Source organism: Mus caroli, unplaced genomic scaffold, assembly GCF_978045245.1.
Source record: "Mus caroli unplaced genomic scaffold, Mus_caroli_1 scaffold_5, whole genome shotgun sequence".
Classification (NCBI taxonomy): domain Eukaryota; kingdom Metazoa; phylum Chordata; class Mammalia; order Rodentia; family Muridae; genus Mus; species Mus caroli.
This window is the reverse complement of record NW_028227260.1, coordinates 31,973,895-31,996,396: the sequence shown is the minus strand read 5'-3', so window position 1 is coordinate 31,996,396 and position 22,502 is coordinate 31,973,895. Positions and strand designations below refer to the sequence as shown.

Below are 22,502 nucleotides of genomic sequence, written 5' to 3'. Positions count from 1 at the left end.
GCAAAGGAAGGAGAAAAGAAGACTGACAGCCTTGGAAAACAGTATACCAGACTTAGTGCCTAGTCAAGTTCTGTTAAACACTTCTGCAATGAAAACTATAAAACACGAGAGAAAGAAGTTGTTGAAAGTACTAAAAGATAAAAGAATTCCCATGCTTTTTGGATCAGAAGAATACACAATACAATAATCATCACATTACTGAAAGTGTTACACAAATTCAATCCAGTTTCCATAAAAATTTCAATAACCTTCCTCACAGGAATGTCTTTAAAAATCCAAAACTCACAGTGAAACACAGAAAACGCCAAACAGTAGAAGACCCCCCTAGCAAAAAGAGTGGTGCTATAGGCATCATAATATCTGACTTCAAACAATACACAGAGCCATAGAAACAAATCAAGCATGATACTGGCATGAAACAAACAGTTGAAACAAATGAAATAGAATATCCAGAAATAAAATGAAGCAAATACAGCCATCTGTGTCTTGAGAAAGGCACTAAATATAGTACAAGAAAACCTACTTTACCAATAGGTACTTGAAAAACTGGCTATCTATATGCATAGAAACATTTGAGCTTTATCTCTACCCCATATAAAAATCAGGTGAAAATGAATCAAACAACTTAAGGTAAAATTTATGTCTTTGAAGCTAGTAGAAATCTTAAGCTAGGGATAGACCAGGACTTAATAGCCCAAGAAATAAGAGCCACAGTAGACAAGAAATGGAACTGTATTCACTCAAAAAGCTTTGCTCACTGAGAGACAGAATGAATAGAAAGCCCATAGAATGATAAGCCAAATACTTAGCCAAAAGTTGACTAATATAGAGAATGTATAAATTTATGAATATTAAATTAAAATTTCAAATTACCTTATCAGTAAGTGCTAATGGCAAATAAGTATTTTAAAATATATGTTCCATCTTTAGGCATCAGAGAAATGTCAGAGAAATGTAAATCACAAAGACAGCGAATGTCCTCTTCAGTGTAGTCTAAAAAAATAAACAATAACAAATGCTGATGAAAATAGTGTGAGAGGAAGAGCATCCTTAGTCATTGCCAATGAAAATAAAAATTATTCCAGCCACTACGGAAATTAGCATGATAGTCCTTCAAAATGTAAGAATATGCATTTTGCATAATCTAGATATGCCTATGTGTGGCATTTAGGTGAACTCACTTCTAGGACCCACACACACATGTGTACTTTTGTGTGTGTTTGTGTGTGTGTGTGTTTATCTAAGTTATGTAATCAGTTGAGGTAAATGCATGAAGGAAGTGTGGCATACAAATTCAATGGAGCTTTACCCAACTATAAAAAAAGAATGAAATTATATGGTTTGTAGGAACATGCGTGAAACTAGAGATCACTACTTTAAAAGAAAATCATACCACAAAGACAAATATCACATGTTTTTCTGTCATATGTGAAATGTAGGAAGAAAATGACATGTAACTATAAAGATTATTGTTAAAGATGGAGAAAAGGCTATGAGCATTCACTTCTGTATTTGTCAGACACAGGGTCTCCAATGAAGGAGCTAAAGAAAGGAACAAAGGAGCTGAAGGGGTTTGTAGCCCCATAGGAGGAACAACAATATGAACTAACCAGTACCCCCAGAGCTCCCTGAGACTAAACCACCAATCAAGGAAAACACACAGAGAAGCTCACGGCTCCAGCTGCATATGTAGCAAAGGATGGCCGAGTCGGTCATCAGTGGGAGGAGAGGCACTTGGTCCTGTGAAGGTTCTATGCCCCAGTATAGGGGAATGTCAGGGCCAGGAAGCAGGAGTGTGTGGGTTGGTGAGCAAGGGGAGGAGGGGGAAGGGAATAGGGGATTTTCTGAGGGGAAACTAAGAAAGGGGATATTTGAAATGTAAATAAAGAAAACATCTAATAAAAACAAACAAACAAAGGATGTAGAAAAGGCAAGATGCAGAATAGAGAGGGATAAAAAAGTAACAGAAGGAGTAAGTATGATCAAAGGGCTCTAAATACCTGATAGGAATGTCATGATGAATCTTCTCACTTTGTACAATTAATATGCACTAATTTAAAAAGAAAGATAAAGAAATGAACTATAAGTAAATACAGAAATCCAGATATAAACAGCAATAGATGAGGCTAGAAGAGCAGGCTGAGACCAGGTCCTGTTGCATATTATTGACCAAAAGGAGGTACTTTTGATTAGTAATCAGAGAAAAAAGGGGTGCTAGTTTGTATTAAGATGATTAATAGCATCATCAAATGTACAGTTTATAAAGATAAAGCTTATAAAGATAAAGGGCATTGGTGGCACATGCCTTTAATCCCAGCACTTGGGAGGCAGAGGCAGGCAGATTTCTGAGTTTGAGGCCAGCCTAGTCTACAGAGTGAGTTCCAGAACAACCAGAGCTACATAGAGAAACCCTGTCTTGAAAAACAACGAACAAACAAACAAAAAGATATAGTACATAAAAGGAGGATGAGGCATAAGGCAATGTTGGGAAGCATTTTTATTAATTGAAGAGAAATTCAAATTGTGTTGGCATCTGTGGAACTAGTAAAGGGTGGATCCTAGGTATGCATTGTATCTAGCTGACAGGTCACAGCATTCCCTAGATCAGTGGTTCTCAACCTTCTTAATGCTGTGACCCTTTAATATAGTTACTTATGTGATGGTGACACCCAACCATAACATTATTTTTGTTGCTATTTATTTATTTATTTATTTAAAGTATGCTAGTACACTTCACTCTCTGGAGACATACTAGAAGACATCAGATCCCATTCCATATGGTCGTGAGCCACCATGTGGTTCCTGGGAATTGAACTCAGGACCTTTGGTAGAGCAGTCAGTGCTCATAACCACTGAGCCATCTCTCCATCCCCTTGTTGCTATTTCTTAACTATAATTTTGCTACTGTTATAAATTATCATGTAAATATACAATATGCAGGATACCTACTATGGAACCCAAAGGGTTGAGAACCACTGCACTCGATAGTAAAAAGAGTTGAAAAATGGGTAATTTCTATCCTGTTAAGTGAGACAGAAGACGTGAAGAAGGACAAGAATCAGAGTATCCATCTCAAAGTGCTGAGAATTTAGCACCAATGTTCACATAGAGTTCTCCATACAGGATTTTCTTTCGATATCCACTACCACAACTGCTATAATTGCAAGCAGAATGTCAAGCTTTTATTATAACAAGTGGTGTAATATAAAGAATATCATGTATAACCCTTAGAGCAAGCCCATGAGGTAAGTCATACTATTAGGGATGATAAAAAAACAAAAACAACTGGTACTTATAAAGGTTAAAAGGTCTTGCCAGTGATACAGCTGAGACTAAGGCAGCTGTTTCAGATTCCAGAGTTCAGGCACAAATCAGCTTGCTCTACTTGCTTCTCATTTAGTACCTATTCTTCGTAGGAACCTATCTCTCTGTATCATGATAAAAGAGGTGCACTTATGTTAATTTATGTCTGCATAATGATATGTGGTACTATTTGCAGTTTCCTTGGTGAACAGTGTGATCTCATGATAAAGGCCGAATCATACAGATTAAAGATGAACAACAGAGGGCAGTAGAATAGAGATAATAAGTTCATGAAAAGCAAAGATCAAGTCCAAAAAGGAATTTTCAGAAATAGAATCAGCTCTTGTTTAATAATGTCAGAAATGCTGTGGTCATTTTTCAGTTTCCAAACTTTATAAACTTTATACAAAAGTGTTTTTAAAGATGCTTTTCATTGAGAATCTTTGTAGGAGGCCTGTCCTTAAATGGCTTTTTTTTTTTTTTTTTTGAGACAAGGTCTCATAGTTTAGTGCTGGCTAATTTGGAATTCACTATGTGGACAAGACTATGCTCAAAATAATAGAGGTCCATCTGCCTCTGCTTCCTAAATATTGGGATTAAAGGCAGGTACCACAATGCCTGGATTGTTCTTTATTTTTGATGATTTAACTTCTATATATCCAATGTATAAGGTTCAGAATAAATTCCAGAAACCTTCATCAGCATATCACATGATGGTGGGATAAATATAATTATAGGTTATGAGTATACGGTTTATGTTTGTCTAAGAACTCATTGCTTGACATAGTACATACATACTCTTTATTCAATTCAAAGTTGAAATGATTAATAATGAAAGAGAAATGATAAGTCATTCATTCCTAACTGTAGGTGTTTAGTTTAATAAAAGTATGTTTTCACTCAAGATTAGTTTGGCCATTAGGCATCAATTACATAAGAAACAACTCTCTCTAGAGTGTCCTCTGTGTAAAAAGTACTGAAGTGAGCAAAAGCAAACAACAAGGTCTCTAACTTCTAACAGATTAAAAGAATCTGTGGCATGTCTACAAATTATAATCAAGCAAACACAATTCAGAACATTGAACATTCCTTCTTATGTGATTCAACACAGAAAATATAGTCCAGCACTAAAAAATAAATTAAAGTTTGAATATCTAAACCTTTCCTGTGTTTCCTTAAACATCAGAGGGGGTTGTCTTTTACTCCCAACAACACAAATTATTTGAGTTTGTTTTTTTTTTTTAATTTACTTTCACTCTCAGCAACCAGAAAAGGGTGTGGTATCTCTTGGAGTTGGGGTATAGACCATTGTGAACTCCTGGACATGGGTGCTCAAAGCCAAGCTCAGGTCTACAGGAAGAACAGCAAGTACTTTCGATAGAAAACTATCTCTCCAGCCTCATATATATTACTTATAGGTATTCCTTTCAAATGTAATTTGTTCAAATTCCTTTTTATTTGCTCATCACTCTCATTCTCTGTATGATAAACATCTGTGACTGATATGATGTTTCATGAAAAGATAGCAATTGACTTGCAGAGTCAGTGGCATCTAAGTAGTATCTGAAATGACTCATGGTTGTTGAAACAGATAGTCAAGGTTTTCACAGGTTGATGGAACAGTACTTGAGGACAAGGAGATAGTAAAACAAGGCCATGTACTGGGGGAAATGCAAGGGAAGTTTCATTGGAACATGGGCCTCTCAAGGTCTTTGTTCTTAATGTAAACCACACAATAATTAACCTTTATTTAGTAGAGGCTTCAGATAGAGTTGGAGCTTCTTAGAAAGGAAGTTAAACAAAAGAGCTAATGTATAATTTGACCTGTAGTTAGGCAATAGAGCATGCTTATAACAGATGACAGCCCCATGGAGAAAATGTATATTTAAAGGACACTCATTAAGGAAAAGCAATGCTCACCTCAGCACTGTTAATTAGAGCATATATTCCAACACATACTTCTAAGAATGAGGACCAATTTGCATGGAACTATCCTGACCCTCTACCGTGCACAATAGTCTCCCCATGGCAAGATAAGTTGGTTGTTATTTGGTGGGGATTGTCTAGACCTATTACTGTGAAACAACATAAAGTCAGAGGGTGATGTACATGCCCACCCTGAGGTGCTGAATGCATTAAAATGAAACCAAGGCTAATATGCAGCTATGCATACTCATTTTAGGCCAGATCACAGGCAATATACACTTACTTGTATATAAAGAGATATTAGATGATGGTTTGGTTTTTTGACCCTATTACCCTGATTTCCTCTTGATGCCTTTTCCTTGACTCCCCTTAAGGAAAGGGTTTGTTCATGCTTTATAGTCACATTATTATTCTCGAGAGGAAATGTCTTCTCTTCTTTTAACTTTAGCTTATTCCATAGCCTCTTCACACATAGAGTGGACTTTCCATAAATGTCATTAGTTGACTGGCAGAAACTCTCAGGTCCCTGAAATCTGGAGGCATTTAAGTTACTCATACAGATCTGTTTTTGTTGTTGTTGTTGTTGTTTGGTTGTTTGTTTGGTTAGTTGCTTGTTTTTTGTTTTATTTTGTATACCAGGCTGGCTTCTAATTTGCTATGTAGTTAAGGATGACCTTTGGAACTTTTGTTCCTCCTGCCAGGACCTCCCTAGTGTTGGAAATTCAAGTGTAATATCACATTCAGTTTATAAATTTCCATGCATATTTTTCTTGACCCCCCCATTCTTTTCGCTTTCCTGCATTCTCCCAGCCCCCTCCTATTTTACCAATGCAAATAGCACGTACGAAATTTTTGAAAGGGGAAAAATATAAAGAATGATTCTAGTTACACCAGTTCCTTGTTAAGTAGAAGAATTAAAAAAAAAAACCACTTAGAAACCTGGTTTGTATTTAGAGGCATGTAGGGATACATCTGTGTCATAAGTAATGTTTTTGTTTGTACATATAGTTTAGTATTTTATATTAATCTCACATATTGTAAAAAGAAAAAAAGGGAAAGTGTTGTTTTTAAGCTGAATATGCTTCAAGGTTTTCTTGTTATTTTGAAACACTAGGTACATTTAGCCTTGTATTGTGTAGATGACTCATATGAAAGACAGTGGTCAACAAAAGGGATTTCTGTAACCATTCTCTGTGAAAACTGTTGTTATTTCCAAAGGAACATCTCAGGAGGGCTGTTAGCACTTAGACAAATGGAAAATTGACTGTTTTAGACAGAGGTATTATTAGGTAGGCCCAATAAAATCTTCTTCCCTCTTCCTTACTGTCAGCAAAGTATTTTTAAAAATTGTTTTGCATTTATTTGTTTATTGATGGATTGGTATTTTGTTTGCGTGCAAATATGTGCATATGTGAAGATCAGAGGACAATCTGCTGGAGTTGGTTCCATTTTTCCACCATGTGGGTTCCAGGGATGGAACTTAAGTCTTTCTGCTTGGTGGCAAAGTATTTTGACCCACTGAGCCATCTTTTCAGCCCAAGAATTTTGTCTTTACAGTTTTCTTTGTTTATATCTTTCTTATCACTATGTTTCCTTGGTCTAGAGCCACAGAAGTCTTCCTGCCTGTATGGGTTTGTAGAAGCTACTCAAATGATAAACTCACAATTAATTTTGATTGTCACCTTTTAAGTTTTATAGTTATCATTTTAATTTTATTTTGTTGAGACAGTCTTTCTATATAGCTTAGGATGGACTTGGACTCATCATGTAGCCTAGGCTGCCCTCATTCCTGTGTCGATCACCTCATCTCTGCTTCCCAAATACTAGGATCTTAGGCATATGCTACCACACTTTAGACCTTAGAGTGAAAGAAAGTGTGCCATATGTGCTTTCAGGGAGATGATTTTATTTTTTCTCCAATCCTTTCAAACATAAAACCAATATCCAAACAGTCTGAGGATTTTACTAGAACAAAATAATAAGAATATGTTATGACACTGCCAATACTTCTGTCTGGTGTCCTTCTTATGACTCCATTCCTAGCCTCTATCCCAAAGCCCTGCTCTAGAGTTCTGATGTTATACTAAGCCCAAGTTTCCTTTTGGTTGGGCCCTTTTACAAATGAGTCATCCATATTTAGCCATCCATTATTTCCCCTCACCCCACTGCCTGAATACTCTGAAATAAACCACCCTTCAGAAAGCTCTCCTCTTTTATGTCCTTGTTCAAACTAACACACAAGCCTAACACACAGCAAAAGCCACCTTGCTTTCCTACTATCTAGTCACTCAGCTTTTCCCTCTGCCTCCCTGTCTTAGAGGAAGAAACAGCCTTTCCAAATTACCCATGCCTATAAATCTATGTTTTGTCTTTGGGGGTGGGGACAAAATAATTTCACTACATTTACAAAACAGACATATATAAGGAGTACTATCTCCTTGACCTTACTTGACCCTGCAACAGCTTGTACCTCATTTTTCTCCTCCCCTAGCCCTAAGTTCCCTTTTCAAAATGTCTTTCAAAACCTTTAAAAAGCATAACTAAATGTATCTCAGCAGAACTTCAGGCAAAATCTTGAATGGATTTTGTTTAGTGAAACAACAAATGGTGTTGTCCTTTGAATTATAAAATTTAGTAATCCAATAGGCTTGCCTCAGTATTTTATACAATCTCATAGGTGATCATATTATATGGTACAATACATGTGATCATAGTGCCTGCATTCCAAGTTCTCTTCTGCTACTTCCTTGCGAATAGCTCAAGGTTTCCCTTATTCACTCTCTTAACCTCGTTTTAGTCCTTCTCTTCACAGCCTAGAGGGCTTGCAGAAGTTCTCCTCACTTCTCGTAGTTTCTGCTCAGCCACCATCCTGAGTGTGCTAGAATATGTACAATAAATGCAAGGCTTCATGGACTTTGTTCAGCTGCCTCAAACTCTGTGATTTTGTCTTTTGATTCTTCCCCTGTTCACACTGTTACATACTTCATTGCCTGATAGGTTCCTAACTCAGGTTGATTTTGCTTTCTAGTGGACATGCAGCTATAGCCCAGAGGCAATTTTGGTTGTCAAAATGGAAGGGGTAGGGAATGAATCACATAGACAAGTAAAGACTAGAAATTCTCCTGATCACCCTACAATGCACAAGAAACTGTAACCCACAATAAAGATCTATCCAAATCCAGATGTCAAAGATTTATCCAAATCCAAAGACACTGAAATTAGGAAGCCCTGCAGTAGAGGGAGATAACTGAACCCAAAAAGTGTTTAGAAAATTGCAAGCTGGGGATCTGGCCTCTAATCCTGATGGTGACTATACCTTCACCAATAACAGACAATCTAAAATCAGATCTCTGTTCCTCTAGTTGTTTCATGGCTACAGCAGCTTCTCATTCTCTAGGTCTGTAGTGCCTAGAAGATAGCCAGCACTCTTCTAGTAGTTCCTCAATCTGGTTCAGGTACAGTCCCTCTTCCTCCTTCAACCTGTGGATTAAAATTTACACATAGTTAATTTTGACATATCTTATAACCACAAGAGACAGAAGAGAAGACCAACCTCCAACCCAGCTTTTACTCCCCCTCCAACTCATACCTTCCCATCCCACTGCCCTCCCACTGAGATAGAGTTCTGTTCCACTTTATTTTCTGAATACACCAAGAGCCTTTGAAATCCATGTTCTCCTCCATTTAGCATGATGCCAAGTTGGAAGAAGGCCATCAGCTAACACTATGCTTTGGTCCATGTGAACTGGCAAACCCTCTGTGCACTCTCAGTAGCTGACTCACCTTGGAACAGTTGGCAGAAGTTTCCTGTTCAGATCTGTCTCTGGTTCTGCCCTCTGGGGACTAGGGACAATTTCTGTTAAGAGGCTGTATAATCGTAGAAATCCTTGCTTGTACCTGGTGCTGGCATCCTCTGTAGTCTTGCAGAACTCTCATACAAGTGGCAAATCTCTGCCATGTTAATTGAATCATAAACCTTAGGGTAACCCATTCCAGGTCCCATTGATAGTTTAATTTCTTTTGATATTACTCTGCCAGAAAATGAGCCTCTTATCCACTTCACTCCTGGGAACAACCTCAGTAGGCTTGACCTGTTAGGGGTAATAGAATTCCCTCAGAACGTAAGTGCCCTACCAAGTTCTTTCCTGGGAGACTTGGGATAAAGAGTCTTTACTACTTACTAGCATCTAATTCAACTCCCCTGTCAATTCCAGTAGGTTTTTTGATGAAGTGTTTTTTAAACTACTTTTCTGATCCAGGCATTATAATACAGATCTACAACCTTAAAACTTTAGAAATGGAATCAGGAAGATGTGTAATTCAAGGTCATTTTCAGCTACATAGTGAGTTTGAGGGTGTGATGAGCTACAAAAATCCTTGCCTCAAAAATTAGATGGGGAGAGGGGGAAGGACAAAAAAGAAAGAGAAAACATATTGCTCTTCTTGTGCTACCTTGACATGGGGAGAATCTAGTAGGCCAGAACAGAAACCCACTTCTTAGCCTATTGTGATAAAATGGATCTTTGTATAACACAATTGCAGGAAGTACGAAGTAGCTGAGTTCTCTGGAGTCCAATGACTCCAGAGATTGGGATTGGATAAAGAGTCAGTGGATAACTTGAATTGGAGTCCTTAGAATTTACCTCCCTTCAGATTCTCCGCATTGAGAATCGTTTTGCATCAAATAATCATTTGGCTTCATCATTTGAGGGTTAGGCATGTGGAGAGGGAGGGATTTTGTATATTTAGCTATCTTGGTCCAGCAGGCACTCAGGAGAGAATACACATATACATACCACACACACACCACACACACACATCACACACCACACACACACACACACACACACACACACACACACACAGTGAGGCCATTCTGGGTTTGTGAATGCTAGTGATCTGGAATACAACAGAAATCATTCCAAACATCTGTCTCCCCAAACCATTTCTACCATCCCATATCTCACACCAAGATTTATCCCATTTTCTTCATGACCACCCCAACTCCCCTTCCCCAGTTCTGGAGGGCCCTCCAAACTCCCCCAGAAACTGATTTCCCATTTGTTTGTTTCAGTTCTATTTTGCATTCCAAATTCACTAAGGGTTTTGCAGCCAAATCCCCTTCCCACAGTGGAAACAGTTTTCCCTCCTTGAAAAATTCACAGCTTTACACCAAGGACAATCCCAATCCCCAGGCCTACGGAATGCTGAAAATCTCTTGTCTTTTGGTAGTTCTTGATGATCTCCTCTGTGGATTCCCATATCAGACAGATGACTTATATCAGAGGCCATAGAATAGGGATATACATGAGGTTGTCTTTCTGTGGTCGGTAGTTGGGATGTGGTGGGTATGGCTGGGAAGGGGCTTTCATAGGAGTATGTGAATGAGGCTGGGAGTTGGACAATAAAGGGCTCAGAGGACACAGTGGATCTCAGATTTAGGGACTGAGAGAAAGAGCACATGGATGCCTTCTTGGGTCTAAGATCTACTCTCTGCCTTTTCAGGGGGTAATTTTTGCACTTCATGACTCCTAGAAGTTTCATGAAACTTCCATTGGGATTCTCCAAGGCCTCTTCTGGCGAAGTTATTGTCCCTGCCAGGGCAGTGTCACTCATATTTGCCCTCTCATTCGGTCTTCCTGTGGCAGCAGCCATCCACTCTGCCAAGTTCTCCTTTGTGCTTGACCATTGTGTCCTCATCCCTCCTCTTCTCACAACAGCAGGAGGAATGGCCACAGCTGGTCTTACTGCATTCGGGAAAGCTCTCAGTTCCTAGGAAAAAGTGGAAAGGTTAAGACTCTTTTGAAGAATGTGGCATTGACATAGGCATGGGATGGGAAGGGGTAAGACAGGACCAGGTGACAATCTTACTGCCTGGAGGATCTTCAGTCTCAGTAGGTCTCTCTCTCTCTGCACTTCTTCTAGTTTGGTCTGAGCCATTTGAAGCTGGAGAGCTACCTCCTTCTGAGCCATCTCTTGCTGGTGGATGAGCTGCTTCAGGTCTGGTGACAAGGAGAGTGCAGACATCTTATGTAGGCTAGACAAGTCTTGTAGCCACTGCACCCCATGCCCTTGTAAGCAGCCTTGCCTGTGAGCGAAGCGCACACCCAAGGCCAGAGTGCCCCAGGCACAGGCTTCCCGAGCTTCATTAGAGACCTCACTGTCCTCAAGGATGACTTTGAACTTGTCTTCCACCTCTTCCCAAGACAGGGACAGGTTCTCAAGGTAGAAATCAGGGCCTTTGTCGTGCTTGGCCATTTGTTCATTGATGAACATTGACACCTTGCTATGCCGGAACCCACTACCGAGATCCTCAGGATTCAAGGCCATGGTGGCTGAGTGTCTTACAGGCTTTTCTGGCCCTGGAAGATTAAATAAACCCGTAGTCCTTGCTCCCTTAGCCTCTTGGTTTTAGCACCTCTTCTCTCCTTCAGTGTCTTACTGGCCGTTTGTTCTTCCGGGCTCTCCCATTCCCACCCATCCCCTCCCCTTCCCTCCCCTCTGGTCTTCTGGAACCCTCCCTTCCCCTCCCCCCCCACCAGGCTCTCTGGCTCCGCCCCTCAACTATTCTGTCATAATGACTCCTGGTAGCTGCTGTTTAAAGTGTCTTCAGAGCAGATCTCACCTTTCCAGTTCTTGATCAGAGGAGGTTCAGATAGACCATGTCTGTCTACTTGCTGTAGAGTCCACCTAACACCCATGCAAAGACCTGCCTACCATGCTTCAAGGGAGAAAGCACAACCTTGCGAGCCTATCTCTCTCCAAAGACTTAAGAGAAGGAAATCTTCAGTCAAACTCTCATGGATTTTAACTAACGACTATTCCAACTTCCAGACTGTGAAAGTAGTAAGGAAAGTTAGTGGAAAGTCTCCACACCTCCTTGGAAGTAAGGGAAACTTACACACTCACACACACACACACACACAAATCCTCATGCTGTGGGGAAGAGCAAGACAAAAAAGACTTGAAGCAAAAAGAAATGAAACTCTCCAAAGGAGGATTTAAAATTTACATGCTCCTCTTGCCAGGAGCTTATTCCATGCCAAGGACTGATGTGCTTCAGCCTGGAGGTGGAGTGTTTCACATGTCTTAAAGACTTCCATTACCAAACTCTTCCAATCCCCGCAAAAAAAAAAAAAAAAAAAACAAAGAGCAAAACAAACAAACAAACAAACAAACAAACCCAACCACAACTCACCACTTCTTGATTAAAAGAGAAAAACAATCTGCAAATTAAAATTTATTTGACTAAATGATATTTCATGAGTTCAGCAATATTAAGAAATAGTAAAAATAATTAAGAGCATTTCAACAATCAGACAAAACAGAGGGATAAATAAGCCAAACCTGAAAGGAGACTAACTACCTGATTGGTTGTAGAAAGGCATTTGACTTACTGGGCATTATTAGATCACTAGGCTGCCTGGGATTAGTTGAAAACCAGCTAATTTTGACTGGAGGAAATTCAGCTTTTTCTAGAACTTTTAAGTTGAGATTTGTTTAAGCATTTGAATTGGGCTGTAGTTAAACAGGAAATGTATGTAGAGTACCTCATATTGACCTGTAGTTTATTTAACTCATTTACCATTTTATTTTTATTACTTTAATGTGAAGTGTTTTTTTTTATTTAAAAGAATTAGTAGGCATTTTAAGCCATTTTATGTTTTTAGAAAACTGAGCAGAAAGCATTTTCTGCCTTTCTTCCCAACATCAATATTAGTTTCACTTTTTAAAATTACTGAGCTAATTTAGTACAGTTTTAATTAAATTTCAGATGGAAGTTCACCATCAGAATAATATAATCTGTAGGACTTTAAAAATATATATCATATGTATCCACTATTTTTGTCCTTCAACCATCCACATCTCACCCTATTTCCTCTAATTACTCAATAAATAAGAACATTTGATGCTCTTCCAGAGGACCTGAGTTCAGTTCCCAGAAAGCACATTGAGTGACACACAGCCACCTATAACTACAGCTTTCAGGCAACAAATCTTCTTTTATCTTCCACAGGTATCCCCTACATGAATAAAAAAAAATGTTTATTTTTAAATAATAATATCCATTAAAAGGATATTCTAAGAGACATAAAGTTTGACTAAACAATTAAAATTCCGTTGCTCTGAATTACTATTAACTTAGGGTTTATGAATTCAGACCTTTCTGGGCAGTGGTGGCGCACACCTTTAGTCCCAGCACTTGGGAGGCAGAGGCAAGGGGATTTCTGAGTTCGAGGACAGCCTGGTCTACATAGCGAGTTTCAGGACAGCCAGGGCTACATAGAGAAACCCTGTCTCTAAAAACAAAAACAAAACAGAACAACAACAACAAAAAAAAACCAAACAAGCAAACAAAAAAAAATGAAATCAGACCTAGGAAGCCCATGTCTTCTGTCAATAAGTGTTCATGAAATTTGTTAGAAAATTCGTCAAAACCTCTCAGACTTTACAGTTCTGACATTTGGGAATGTAATAACCCTATAAACACAGTTGCATTTACTATTCTCATTTTTTTTCATATCCCAAAAATCTGAGAGTCATCTGGCCAAAGACCCATTGTTAGGATACTGTAGAGGTGGGGGTTGAACCCATGTCTCTTGATTTTAGGGGCTTTATTTTCTCAAACAACAATCTTCTCAAGTACAGTTAAATTTATTTTCTAGAGTTACCTTCACATATTCCCTAACTATACTGTGAACTATAAAGATATAAGTAGATGATGCTGAGTTGGAGATTAACTGTAACATGCCAAAGGCTGGATATTTATATCAGTGGAAGATCAAAGCACTTGAGAAAATACTCCCTGTTCATACCTCCAACATATCTTTGTTTGATACAACATCATATCAAAAGCAAAGCAAAGCAAAGCAAAGCAAAGCAAAGCAAAGCAAAGCAAAGCAAAGCAAAGCAAAGCAAAGCAAAGCAAAGCAAAGCAAAGCAAAGCAAAGCAAAGCAAAGCAAAGCAAAACAAAACAAAACAAAACAAAACAAAACAAAACAAAACCCAAAACCCAAAACCCAAAACCTCTGACTCTTCAAAACTCTACAAACTAAAAGTACTTAACTAAAGGGGATTTTTTTCAAATGACCTTGTATTTCTTCCAAATTCTTTTATAGCTTAAATACTATTTATTCTTATACTAGATTTATTTACTTTTCAATGTATATATCTAGCATAGCAAGTAGCAAATAGTTGTCATTTTAATGATTACATTGAACCTTTTTTTCATTGAATGACATCAATAAACTTGCCAATTAGCCCTCTTTTTGATCTTCTATTGCATTAATATTACATGGTTGTAGCTTTGTGTAGTTACTGTTTAAATTAGTTTTAAAATTGTTGCATTAAATTAAAAAAATATTTCTATGGGCTGGAGAGATGGCTCATTGATTTAAGAGCACTGGCTATTCTTAAAGAGAATGTGGATTCATTTCTTAACACCCTCATGGCAGTTTACAATTATCTAAAACTTCTGCTTCCAGGAGATCTAATATCCTCTTCTAATAGCCACAGGCACCAGGCATGCATGTGTAACAGTATGCTGCACAGACATAAGAAAGCTCTCTTTTACTAATAAATTTTGAGGAATGAAAAATTAGCAAAGGACATGGGAATTTGCTACAGCAATAATTTTTTCCCTTTTGGAGGAGGACAGTCTCCTTTAACAATAATAGATTGGTTTGTGTGTGGGGGGGATTTTCAGTTTTTACAAGTTTTGTTTTTTGTGCATTTATGCCTGGATGTCTGTCTGTGCAGCACATACATGTGCAGTACCTTTGGAAGCCAAAGGAGAGTGTTACATTCTCTGGAACTGGAGTTATATATGGTGGCGAGCAGCCATATGGATGCTGGAATTCAACCTGGGTCCTTTAGAAGCAGTGAATGTGCTTAACTGAAAAGCTGTCCTTGTAGTCCCAATTTACATTTTTATACGTGTGTATTTATTTTTTAATTAGATATTTTCTTTATTTACATCTAAAAAATTATCCCCTTTCCTAGTTTCTCCTCCAAAAATCCCCTATCCTCTCCCCACTCCCCCTGCTCCACAAGCCATCCACTCCCACTTCCTGTCTCTGGTATTCCCCTACACTAGGGCATAGAACCTTCACATGACCAAGGGCCTCTCCTCCCATTGATGACCAACTAGGCCATCCTCAGCTACATATGCAGCTGTAGCCATGAGTCCCACCATGTGTTTTCTTTGATTGGTGGTTTAGTCCCAGGGAGCTCTGAAGTTACTGGTTAGTTCATATTGTTGTTCCTTCTAGGGGGCTTCAGACCCCTTCAGATCCTTGGGTACTTTATCTAGCTCCTTCATTGGGGACCTTGTGCTCCGTCCAATGGATGGCTGTGAGCATCCACTTCTGTATTAGTCAGGCATTGGCAGAGCCTCTCAGGAGACAGCTATGCCAGGCTCCTGTCAGCAATTACATTTTTAAAGTGCCAAAATGAAGGGTTTTTTAGGTTGTTGATCACTAGATATTTTTGGAATTTACAACCAAAAAATTTTTAAAGGAACTAAGACTATGAAAGGAGCCATTTAAAAAGATTTCTGCTATATCATAAGCCCTTTTCCTAATGCTTCTAATTTTAGGTTTAATTTTTCCTATTTCTGTAGATTCCTGACAGTTGATTAACCCAAGTGTTACACAAAATCATATATACTCAAACCAAACTTTAGATTTTGTAATGGAAACAACTTATGAATGTGAGTTATAATGGATATTTCATTTTTTTTAATGAAAGTTTGAGTCTTGCCTTTGCCTGAGAAACTGCTTTATCAACATTCCCTCTTAGAATTGCAGTTGATAAAAAAAAAAAACAAAAAAAAAAACAAAAAAAAAAAACAAAAAGCAAGAAATGCAACTTAAACTAGCGGGCATTAAACTTTTGTATCGAAAGCTATGACATTTATTTGAAAATTTGCAGCAGCAGATTTGCTACATATGTCAACAAAATTTTTCTTAGTATGTTATCTGTAAACACATACTTCTAATTTTACCAGCTTACAAAATTGACACGATAACCACAAATTAGTTTGAGTATTAAGCAATGTTAGTATCCATTTCTGAGATTAACAACCAAGAGATCTTCATCCTAGCTAGACACATTTTACAAAGTTCATTTTTAATCTTTACATTTACATTTTATTCCTATTATTTGATACCTTGTCCACTCATTTTCCCTTATGATGGTAGAATTAACTATGATAAAAACTGTGGACTTAGAGGCAGCTTCTTTTTTGTTTTGTTAGTTTTACACTCATGGACCCAAATATCTATGAACCAAAGATTAATAGAAATAAAATAATTCTGTCTGTACTGAACATGTACTGACTTTTTGTCAGTAGTCATTAGACAATATAGTATAACCATTATTTACATATTTACATAGCTTCTACATTTTATTAGTTATGAGTCATCTGAAAATGATTTTAAGTATCCAGGAGAATATATACAAGTTATATGCAAATATATTATCCTCTATTAAAAATAAGCTTAAGCATCTGAAATTTTTTGCTTCGGAAGTGTGTTGGGGCATCCTGAAACAATTCCCTTATGGATACAAAGAGATAATTCTCCCTGCAAAGATTACAGATGCAAGTAATTGTAAGCTATTGCTGGGATAGCATTGTAAAGGCCCTTTCCTTACATTAAGCCAGAGTGTGTTTCTTGTCCCTCTTGGGATGTGAAGAGGGAGAGAATAAAAATTTATGATCGTCATTCTTGCATACTAGTCAGCCTGCCTCCTCAACCTAGCAGAGCTCTAATTGTACCTAATGAAAGAAAAGTAGCATTTAGGCCCCACTTGCAGGATTTTTTTTTAAATAGAACTTGCCTAAGGCATTTTTCAAAATAAAATCTAAATAATGCAAGATTGTTAGCAGGAACTGTGCCAGAGCTGGATTACATGACTAATAAAAATCAACTTGAATCGCAGACTGTCAGGGAACCTTGATCACACCTCTACTAGGTCAGCCACAGTGACAACAGGACTCAAACTAGGCCTTGTCTTTAAGTTCGGGAGACCTTGGTTATCACCAACCATTTCATATTAGGGCTTGTTCATGGGTTAACAAGCAATTTGTCAGTCACAATTGACATGCCAGTGAGCAGAGCTAGAATGAGTATAAGCAGGGCTCTGGCCTAAGGTTGTTTGTGTTTTAAGGGTTAGGGGGGATTGAAACATTTCCTCCTGCAACTTATCAGCCATCCTCAGTGTGAGTCCCCTGCCCTTATGGTCACCCCAAGTTAATACAAGTGCTGCTCACAGGGTCTAAATCAATTTAGTCTTTGGAGAGGTTGGAGAATGAACACATGAGAGCATCTCTTGTGCCTGCAAATCTTTGCCTGGAGGTCTGGATTTTATTATAGAAAACATTTGTCCAAAAAGTCTACCAGAAAATTTAGTGGGCTATCATTAACCTTTTAACCTCCAAAGTTCTGACCTTTGTCTTGTAGCTAGTATTTTATAGTACCTGAAAATTTCTTTTCATTTGTTCGCCTTTTAGTATCTAATTCAGTGTATCTTTTTGATCCTTTCAGGCTTTCCTGGTCCTCTGGTATTTGATTTGTTCCCCAAATTAACACCTGCAGACTATTTCCTGTTCAAGTAACTGTCCTACCTACTGGCTTATTTTAACTGTTTGCAATCATTGTTTTGTCTGTAAAATATATTTGTGATTGCTTGTGATTATCATATAAGTATACATTATTGTTATTATTTATTGATGACATGGATAACTGAAAGCTATACTAAAAATTCTGGTTTTATACTTATAATTTATTGAATACATAATATATGACAAATAATTGATCTTTTACATATTTTATTTGGCATGATGTACATCATTACAATACTACTTTAAAAATGTCAAACAACTTTTAAATTTATATTTAAAAACTTTTGAGAATTTATTATATTAAAACTGTATTTATATTATTTTATCCCTCCTTCTTCCCTAAACTCTGCCCATGTTCCCCACATTCTCACTTCCTCTTAAATTAATGAGCTCTTCTTTAAATATTTGCTCTCTCTCTGTCTGTCTGTCTGTCTGTCTCTCACACACATGCACGAACATACATAAACACAAACACACACACATGCTTGCTGATTCTATTTAGCATTGCTTGTATGTGTATATGTTTAATACTGGCCACTTGGGATTCAATAACCTATGAGGGAGTTCATCCCTGAAAAAGCCTGAATCTTTATCTCTCAGCAGCCATTAATTGCCTATGGCTCTTCATCTAGGGGTAGGTACTTGAGAGATTTCCCTCACCCAAGTTAACATATCACCTGGTCTTGTCATTATATGGTTCTTATATAAGTGAACATACTTTTGAGATTTTGTGGATATAGCTTTCCTGTCAAATAAAGAAGACACTATCTCATAGCATCCTGGTCCTCTAGCATTTACAATCTTCTTGTACCTCCTTCCAGAATGTTCCATGAGGCTTAGGTTTAGGGTTTGTGTTGCTACTGTATCTCTTGGAGTTGAGGTCCCCACAGTAAGCAGAGCTTTGCATATTGACTTTACTAAATGGTCTGTCTCTGTTGCACAAAGAAACTTCTTTGGTGAGAGATACATCTGTATATGGGTATAAGGATAAGTATTTAAAATTCAGCTATAAATTACACGGGTTAAGAAAGTAGCAGTAAGTGGGTTCTCCTCTACAATCCATGACTTATGCAACCATGGGTAGCTGATTAGGTTTACAGCACCAGGCATGGATTCCAGCATGAACTGGCTGTACATCCAATTAGAGAACTGTTGGTTACTCCCCTTCCTCCAAATATAAGTTTACTGTCGTACCATTGCACGCATATTGTGTCACGTTTGTCATTGTTGAAGCTCATAGGTTTTACATCTGGGTAGCACTATTGATTGTTTTTCTCCCTTGGAAGTTTGCATAAAACCTTTAGATAAGATGACAATTTGTTCTTATGATTGATTTTCCTAAGGGAGCTCCAGGTCTATTCTTATAAGTCCCCTGTTTAAAGTGTGTGCTGTCTTCAATAATACTGACCTTCAAGTTCTGGGAGACAACCAAGGACATGGTCAATAGCCAAATTGTTTTAGAAGATTCTTGAATTTCTTTGACCAAGAACTTGAAGAAAAGTTGTTCATGTTTGGCATTGGGTTTTGTTTGTGTCTCTGAAGTAGCTAAATCTTGTCTGTCCTAGTTTAAAGTTGGTGCACTGTAAAGAAACCTCTGTATTAGATTTGTCCTTTCTTTTACCTTATTTTCTGCTCACTGATAAGTGCATTTTGGATAGTGAACTTATTTTATAAAACTACGAGTTCTATCTATTATTTCTTTTTTTCTTTTCTTTTTTTAGAAGCCAAGACACACATTAGCACACACAGAAATCACACAAAATCACACAACTAGAAGCCATAATATATATGCAAAGGACATAAAGTGTTAAAAAAAAATTCACTGACTTAACATTATGAGACAAAGAACCTTCAAAGGTGCCATTGTGTTTGTTTTCTGTTAGCTGTCTACTCAAGGGCATGAGGCCTACCCTTATGAGTGTCTTATTTCTTCAGTGAGATTCCCTTGAGTCCATTGATGTTAGGAGATATTAAGGAATAGTGATTGTTGCTTCCTGTTATTTTTGTTGTTATTTTTATGTTTGTGTGGCTATCTTCTTTTGGGTTTATTGAAAGAAGATTACTTTCTTGTTTTTTCTAGGGTATAGTTTCCCTCCTTTTGTTGGCATTTTCCATCTATTATCCCCTGTAGTGCTGGATTTGTTGAAAGATATTGTGTGAATTTGATTTTGTCATGGAATATCTTGTTTTCTCCATCTATGGTAATTGAGAGTTTTGCTGGATATAGTAGCCTGGGCTGGCATTTGTGTTCTCTCTCTGTCTCTGTCTCTCTCTTTTGTTTTGTTTTGTTTTGTTTTGTTTTGTTTTGTTTTGTTTTCCAAGACAGGGTTTCCCTATGTAGCCCTGGCTGTCTTGGAACTCACTCTGTAAACCAGGCTGGCCTCAAACTCAGAAATCCCCCTGCCTCTGCCTCCCAAGTGTTAGGATTAAAGGCATTTGCCACCACTGCCCTGCCAATTGTGTTCTCTTAGGGTCTCTATAACATCTGCCCAGGATCTTCTATCTTTCATAGTCTCTGGTGAGAAGTCTGGTGTAATTTTGATAAGTCTGCCTTTACATGTTACTTGACCCTTTCTCCTTACTACTGTTAACATTTTTCTTTTTCTTTTTTTTTTTTTTGTGCATTTTGTGTTTTGACTATCATGTGATGGGAGGAATTTCTTTTCTGATACAATCTATTTTGAGTTCTTTAGGCCTATTGTATGTTTATAGGCATCTCATTCTTTAGGTTAGGAAGTTTTGTTCTATAATTTTGTTGAAGATATTTACTGGCCATTTAAGTTGGGAATCTTCACTCTCTTCTATACCTATTGTCCTTAGGTTTGGTCTTCTCATTGTGTCCTGGATTTCCTGGATGTTTTGGGTTAGAAGCTTTTAGCATTTTGCATTTTCTTTGATTGTTGTGTCAATGTTTTCTGTGGTATCTCCTCTATAACTGGAGTTAAGGATGGTTATGAGCCACGATGTGGGTGCTGAGAACTAAATCTTGGTCCTCTGCAAGAGGAACAAGTGCACTTACTTGAGTCATCTCTCCAGCTCCAATCATTTGTTCTGTTTGAATCCCAGTTGTTTGGTTTTGTAATCCCACCTTAGAAACAATGGAAAGCAGAATCATACAGAATATACTGGTGCAGTACTTGAATGTCAGAGTTGGTTTACTTTAGTACTATCCTTTGATAACACTTGCCTAGTCCCAGTTTATGAGTGTTTTGTTCTTAATTATCTTCACTGATTATGTTTGTTTGTAACCTGAATGTGTACAGCCATTGCCTTTCTGGGTTTTGAATGTTTAGAATGTTGTGAAATTTCAAAGTATGACTAAACTATGCATGGCACCAACCATTTGGGTCCCTCTTCAAAAGTGTAGTTGACATGCTAATTCTGCCCAATATAGGACTTTACAACTACTTTGATTTGTGCAGCTACCATTGGTACTTCCCATTTTTAGCAGTAATTTAATGTTAATTTAGATGTAGTCTTGAAATACCCTCCAGAATAAGAAGAAAACCCTCCTACCAAGTTTTACAGTTGGCCTTCTCAATCTCGTCAAGATGCTCTGAATCTTTTCTCTCATACATTGCAGTTTCCCTTTATGTGGTTAACATCTCTGGCCTGGGTAGAGAAAAATCATGTACACAAAGAAACAAAGACAAAATATTGATTTATTTATTTAATATTATTTAAATTCATTAAATATAGGCATGTAATTTTTGCAACCTTACTTTTAATAAGTGCTCAACTTCTCAAATTGGTAGTCTTTTTCTTTGATTATTATCATCACTCCCATATATATATATATCCTGCTGTATTTATTTTTGTTTTGGGGTAACCTATTGGTGCTTCATCTCTAAGGAGAAGCTGTTCCTTTCTGTGTTAGCAGTCATTAGTTAATTATCGATCTTTGTCTAGGGGTAGGACTTCCCACCACTAGCCCATTTCAAGAAGTATTTTAATCACATATATATGGTTTTAGAATGAGTTTCTTTCAGTAGGAAGATTTACCCTAAATGTGATTAGTATCATGGAATTAGGTAATGTAGTGAACCATGTTCAGGGTAGTTCTCCTAGATGACTATAGATACAATCAAATTGACAATTATCATCAACCATTACAGTAAGCAAGGGGGCTCCCTTTCTTCTGAAAATATAGGAGCCTGTTTTGTTACTTCAGACAACTTTGATCATCACTGATTGAACTGAGCCTTATTTTTGAGTGATGAAAAACAATTTATATTGTGATAAGTAATGATTATCTCAAACTCAACTAGAAATATATAGTTATGTCAACTGAGTGATTCTACCCTTGAAAGAGAAGTATAAATCTGAGTATACAAGCATAGTTACTACAATCTTAAATATGATTTAAAAAAGTTAAGTAAAATAAAAGCTATATATGTTAACAGGTATCCTGTATACATATACACATACATACATCTTAGGGAAGGAATAGTTGGGGTAGAAACCAATGTTAAGTTCCACAATCACTAGGAGAACTACCAAAAGATACAAAAATGTCTCTGACCACAGTTCTCATAAGGACGACTTTCCTCTTTAAAATTTCAGTAAACAGTTTTTATTGCTAGGAATGAAGTCTGAATGTGTTACACTTTCATAGATTGCTACATCTTAGCCTTGGAACTCTGTAAC

At 37.5% G+C, this 22,502-nt stretch overlaps 2 protein-coding genes across 2 annotated transcripts in view; one reads left to right on the top strand and one right to left on the bottom strand.

The window, feature by feature from the left end:
* Nucleotides 1-22,502, top strand: part of Il1rapl2 (interleukin 1 receptor accessory protein like 2) — a 664,928-nt gene that overhangs the window by 17,229 nt on the left and 625,197 nt on the right. The gene's annotated exons all lie outside the window — the stretch shown is intronic.
* Nucleotides 10,309-11,713, bottom strand: Tex13a (testis expressed 13A). The gene is made up of 2 exons (XM_021152979.3): nt 11,101-11,713; nt 10,309-11,001 (listed from the first exon to the last, which is right to left on the bottom strand). Exons 1-2 carry the CDS (start codon nt 11,557-11,559, stop codon nt 10,327-10,329), a joined length of 1,134 nt encoding a protein of 377 aa, XP_021008638.1. The 5' UTR covers nt 11,560-11,713; the 3' UTR covers nt 10,309-10,326.

What these genes read in the sequence shown, in the direction of transcription:
- Tex13a (XM_021152979.3), bottom strand. Translation starts at nt 11,559, where the DNA reads ATGGCCTTGAATCCTGAGGATCTCGGTAGTGGGTTCCGGCATAGCAAG. An exon ending in GACTGAAGATCCTCCAGGCA is followed by an intron (nt 11,002 to 11,100) that starts GTAAGATTGTCA and finishes ACTTTTTCCTAG; the next exon opens with GAACTGAGAGCTTTCCCGAA.